At 33.0% G+C, this 6000-nt stretch overlaps 1 protein-coding gene across 1 annotated transcript; it reads right to left on the bottom strand.

The window, feature by feature from the left end:
• On the bottom strand, positions 851 to 5565 carry LOC18611742 (WAT1-related protein At5g64700). Its single transcript, XM_007048159.2, has 7 exons — positions 5364 to 5565; positions 5188 to 5250; positions 4940 to 5056; positions 1955 to 2207; positions 1710 to 1868; positions 1453 to 1604; positions 851 to 1366 (listed from the first exon to the last, which is right to left on the bottom strand). The coding sequence occupies exons 1-7, from the start codon at positions 5534 to 5536 to the stop codon at positions 1225 to 1227; spliced, it is 1059 nt and encodes a 352-aa protein (XP_007048221.2). The 5' UTR covers positions 5537 to 5565; the 3' UTR covers positions 851 to 1224.

Here is a 6000-nt window from a genome sequence, read left to right as displayed (position 1 = left end):
CTGCTGTAAAAGAAACCAATGTATGAAAAAGAAGAACCAGAGAACAATAATAAAATCAGAAGAAAAAAAGAACAATACAGGAAAAGACAAACGGCTAGCAACTGAACAAAGGTTAGCTAATAAAGAAATGGCAGTGTAATAAAGCACAGAAGTAACTTACCTTAAGCTTTCAATGGTTTCTCTGGACTATATTTCTCAAGGCAATACAAAGAAAGATAATGGACTTCCTTTCGAATTTTATAGATGAGAAATTAATTAGGTTTTTTTTTCCATTCATTTATTATGATTATGATTATTGGTACAAATCAAAGATTCTGATTTTTATTCATAAAAATTAGGGGTATATATTTTTCTTAATTACCTTAAGTACACATTGTGGTAATGCCAAATCTTTTATGTTCCTGTTTTTTAGACAAAGATATGGTTAAATCGGTGGGAAATGAACACTGAAAAAAGATAAAAGAGCTGAAATTATTATAAGTAAAAGTCTAATTCTCTTTTCTGTCCTCATTAATTATAATGGGAATTTATGTATGATTTACAATTGAAAGTGGAGGCGGAATGAAATCCTCAGCATAATCCGCCAAGTTTTATGTAACTACATATTAATTTCAAATTAAGACATTCAATTGGAAAGACTTCTATAGATGATAACAAATATGAATTCAGAACTTTTTTCTTTCAGGTGATGTAAATATGTAATGATTTTTTATATTTCCTTGCTTCAAAAAACTCTTATTCCTTCTTTTTGTACAACTTATTCATTTTATAATTCAAAATATTATTTCATTGCCTTTAGGCTGGCAGGCGGGCCAACACTAATTGTAATCTATTTGAGAAAGTCTGTAAATTCATGCTAAAATGTTGCCCAATTGAACCATGACAACATCAATTGGCAAACTGCAATTAACAGCGGAAGCATTTAGGAATTGAAATTTAGCCTCTTAGCATACATAAAATGACCAAACTTTTAAACCCAGGCGAATGGTGAACACTACAATCGGCTTACATTGGCGTTGCAAAAGACCATTTTGGTCCCAGCTCTCCTTAGAGTTCAATGTCAATAGAGTTACATCATCTGTTTCAGACCAATCTACATGAGCTCACTCTCTCTTTTCTCCAAATTATCCGAAGGTAGAAGGAAGTGATGGAATACTGGGGCATTTGCCATTCTCAGTTAGGGGTGTTCTCACTTTCTTTCATGATCAGCAATACTGATGGATTTCAGGCTGTTACAACTTGGATTTCTGTGCATTCTTTATCAACAGGAGCTGGTAAACAATTCTCATCCAGCATTCTTTGCTCTCTGGTTTTTCCCCACAACACACTGTATAGCCCACCAATCAATAACAGCCCCCCTAAGACACTGAAGAAACAATAAGAAACTAAGGTTAGATATTGAAATCAGAATTCAGAAAGATAACTTGAAGGCTAAGATGGTTATAACTTTACCTTCCTAAATTGATAATCTCGCATAAGAGAAATGCAGAACAAAATATTGTGAACATCAGATTCAATGGTGTTGACATGGCCAAGAAGACAGGCCCTTTCTTCTCAATAACCCATGCTTGTAGGTAAAATGTCACGCCCGTTACCACAATCCCCTGCCGTAAGCAGCATAGAATTCATCAACACCCTACTACAGATATGTGTCTATAGGTATGCGTATATTTGCATGTATAAGAACAAGTGTAGCAGTAGATGTTTACACAGTACGCTACTGCAAGGAGTCTAACATTCCAGCCCAGTCTCCATTCGTAAGGGTCTCTTTCCAGAGCAATAGCAATAGCAAATGATTGAATTGTGCTTAAGAAGCACTGAAGAGCTGTAAAGAGAAGTTTTGAAGGGTAGCTCTTCAAAACCCGACCCTGTTTCACACCAAAAATTTTCTTCATTGTCCTAAAATGGAAGTACAATTTTATCATGGCACAACTTGATCTGGATAAATGCCTACCTGCAATACGAGCCATAAGCCCCAGAAACTGTTGGAAATCAACATGAGGAAACAACCCTTTATCCATGTGTCGCCGGAGGAAGTTCGTCTCTGAAGGTTCTGGCTATGGTGGTGCTCAAACAGGTGATGGAGGCAGAAAAGTTTCATATGGGGACCCTTGTAAAAGGCAAGGGTCAATGCACCAGCCAAACAAATTAGTATTCCTACAATTTTTGCAATCCCTGGAGTTGTCTTCAGTCTCAACACCTCCATTCTGCCATTCAAATTTCATCTTTTTAGCCAATTTGATTGAATAGATACAGAAGCAAAGAAACCATCCAAAAAATAATACAAATACACGAAACATTCCAAATTAACCATAACTGTAATTTACAATTTTTTTCTGGATTCCAACTTTCTTAATTAGACAAAATGAATATATATATATATAATATATATATAGTGTATATATATATATATAAATAAAAAGGAGATGAATGTAGAAGAAAGACATTGCTAAACTTTCTGACATGGTTTTGTTTTACTTGTTTCTCCCAAGAGACATTGGTGGAAAGGTTGCAAATACATGTAACTCCAAATTTAGTGGGGCATTGAATCAGAGCAGATCCGGTTTTTGACAATACCGTTATCCTTGACAACAAGTAAGTGGTCCAATGTTGATAGTTCAAGTTCTGTCACAAGCAAATTGTATGGCATCTAGATCATATCTATCGAGTCCATATCATAAATTCTTACACGTGCTGTATATATCAGGATTCAGAGCTGTGTGATATGGACTCGATTTAAGTGTTAGACACGTACCGATATCTAAAAATGGATTTGTTGGAAAATTTTATCTTCATTTTAATGATGTAAATGTCTTGTTTATTTTTTTTTAATTTAGAGAAAGAGGATTTGAATTTTATTTTTTTAAACAGAAAAATTATGTATCAATAAGTCAAATGCTTGGACGTTAAATGTCTTGCTTGCATACATGTAAAGTGTTTCAAAAATGTTCAAAATGAATATACTAAGCTAAAGTAAGAACTCTATGGAACACAAATTACTTTTTAAAGCCTAGAAGCTTAAAGAGCAGGCCTATCAGATTGCAACCAAAAACTGGCCTTGCAGATTTCCACTGAATACTCCAGGGTTCATTCACTTCAGAAAGTGCTAGAGAAACAGTAAAAGTCTAAAGCAAATGCAAGTCACAACATATTTAGTTGTTTGCTTCTATGACAAACCTGATATTCATTGAGCAGAAAAGATTTATGAAAACTTCAAAAAATATCAAATAGTAAAGACCAATGTTATTGTTGTTTTTTAGAACTTATTTTACGAAGAGTTAAACTAACAAATAGCTAATTAAAAGAGCATTTGACAGTTTCTATAATTAGATCACGCGTTGGAAATTTTTGGTTAGCCTGTCTATGTTGCAAGGTTTAGTGTTTTAAATGTTTTTGAATTAATTACATATCGGCATTTTCTCTTTGGCTACTACACCATGGGACCCTATGTTTCTTTTTTGACTTTGATTGAAAGGCACAATATAACTAATGAGAAGAATAAGAATAAAAAAACAAAGATCGTTGCATTGAGCAAGGTTTTCCAAGGACATTATTGACGATGTTGCATATACCCGATTGATCTTGAAAAAAAAAAGATCAAAACCATTAACTATCTAAAATAAATGCCTTTTTTATTTAGAAAAAAAAGTAAACATTTGAAATTGACTTATAAATAAAAGATATATACATTTACCGTTAATTTAAATGATAAATTGTTAGAATAAAGTTAAAGACTTCATATGGCATAGCAGTTTAATGTCAATAAAATTAACTTTTAAAAAAAATGATAAATTGTATGTATTGGTAAATATGTTTTTAATAAATGAAGCTTAATTTGGAACTCCAAAATTAATATGTAGCAACTAGCAAAATCTTTCACTATAAACAAGAAATTGTTTTTTATAATATTGTGTGTGTGCAAATTTGGAACGTAGGATTCAACATAAAAAATTGTATTAAAATAATGTTTTTAAGCTCTTTTTTTTTTATATGATAATTTCCTATGATTGAGGGATTTTTTTTATTCTTGACCAATAATCAGAGGGATCAAAGGTAAAATCAAGCAAATAGTAATACTAATAAAATATTTAAAACATTCCTACAGGGACTAATAGAAGGGCAAATTGCCCTGCATATTCCCATTCCTATAAGAGTGTCAAGCCCTTTCCACCGACCAGATTTTTAAGACAAAGCTATTCCTTATCAGTTGCAACCTAAACATTCTTTCCTAAGAAGCAACCTTCTATCAATTTTTAATTAATCACAGTTAAAGAGGAAGACATTCGATACAAGAATGATTAGGTCTAATGAATCAATGAGCTGTCTGTCACATGGCATGCTTACTATATTTTTTGCAAAAATAAAACTAGAATTAATCCACTTAAATTTAGTATTAGTTAAAAATAAGAAAAGATATAAAAGTCGATTCTAAAATAGTAATTTCCCTTTTAAAAACAAGTTAAATGAAAGAATTAATAGGACTTAATCTCAACACGCGTGAATATATGAAATAAGGTACTTCTCTCTTTTGAAATTATATCAAATAATGTTATTGTAGAATATGAGTGATGAATCCATGCATAATTTGGCATCATACATCTGAAACTTGAAGCATCTACGAAGCCTAATGCTGATATTTCCATGTCTCATGCTAACATCATTTCCGCTTCTGATGAGAAGCCGCGACTAATTAATTATTCCTTCTCTTTTTTCTTTTTCTTTTTCACTTTTGGGTAAAAAAAATGTTAGCATCATTCACTAATATGACATGCTAATTAAACGATGAACTTTGTCTCCAAAGAGATATCCTAAAAGAAATTTACCTAAGAAGGATATATAGAGTGAAATTTATAAGATGAGAGCATATATCATTCATCAATCTAAAAGAAGACAAAAGAATGGATATTGAAAAAAAAAATCAAGAGCTGGAACTAATTACCTGAGTAACACTGCCAAGAAAAAAGTGATGACAGGCAGGCAATTTGTTGTTGCAGCAGCTAAAGTTGCAGAGGTATAAATCAGGGCAACGCCATAGATATCCAAGCTTAAAGTTATCCTGAAATTGAAGAAAACGAGTGAAAATTGAAACTTGAAAGTCATGTATATTGCTTTTTCATTTTCTATTGATAACTTTGAGTGCGATGGCTGCAATATGTTAATTCAACAAGCAATTTCAACTGGACATACCCGCATAAAGATAGCATAAAAATCTTGCAGAAGGTCATGAATGATAGAGGCGGCGCAGTTTTCCTTGAGTTAGAAAGAAAATAATTACTCAAGTGGATACATAATATATACTGAACTTTCAAAGAAAATTGGCCAAAAACCAGGGAAAAACTTTAAAGGCTAATTGAGAAATTTACCATTCAAATAACAAGGCGAGAGGGATCAAGAAAACTGTTGCTGCAGCCTGTCTGTAAAAAACGAACACAAAATTGTTCATGCCGCCATCAAATGCAGCCTTGGAGAGCAAGAACATGCCAGCATAAATAGATTGTACGAGAATAGCAGCAAGATAGGGCTTCCTTTTATCCATTGTTGAAGAAGTTTGGCACTTGAAGTGAATCAATGGAGGGGTTTATATATAAGTGGAGGGAGGATGGGCAATGAAGGGAATGCTCATTGAAACTAACATGCTTCTCTCTATTGGGACGTGTGTGGTGAAGATAATGGGACTCCTTTTCTAGGGGCAAGGGACCACCAAAAGTTATTGGTGATGTCTCTATTCATTATTATTCATGCAGCGATCTTAGAATTGGCTTCTTTGATAGCTGGATTGGTGCCCTTTTTTAGGTGTTTAAATTTGAGGGATATACTGCAATTATTTTCCTTTTGTTATTATTCATTTCTTCCATGTTAAACACTGAAATCTCATTCCTCACCCCGCGAGGAATCTTTTTCGGTTCAATCATTTTTTAAAGTAATGCCAGAACCTCTTTTCTCACACTATTAGCCATTAAATCTCAATATAAGTTATAAAATGACCTTAATTGCTTGGTT

This window comes from Theobroma cacao, chromosome 1 (assembly GCF_000208745.1).
Source record: "Theobroma cacao cultivar B97-61/B2 chromosome 1, Criollo_cocoa_genome_V2, whole genome shotgun sequence".
Taxonomy (NCBI): domain Eukaryota; kingdom Viridiplantae; phylum Streptophyta; class Magnoliopsida; order Malvales; family Malvaceae; genus Theobroma; species Theobroma cacao.
This window is presented reverse-complemented; position numbering and strand designations above follow the sequence as displayed.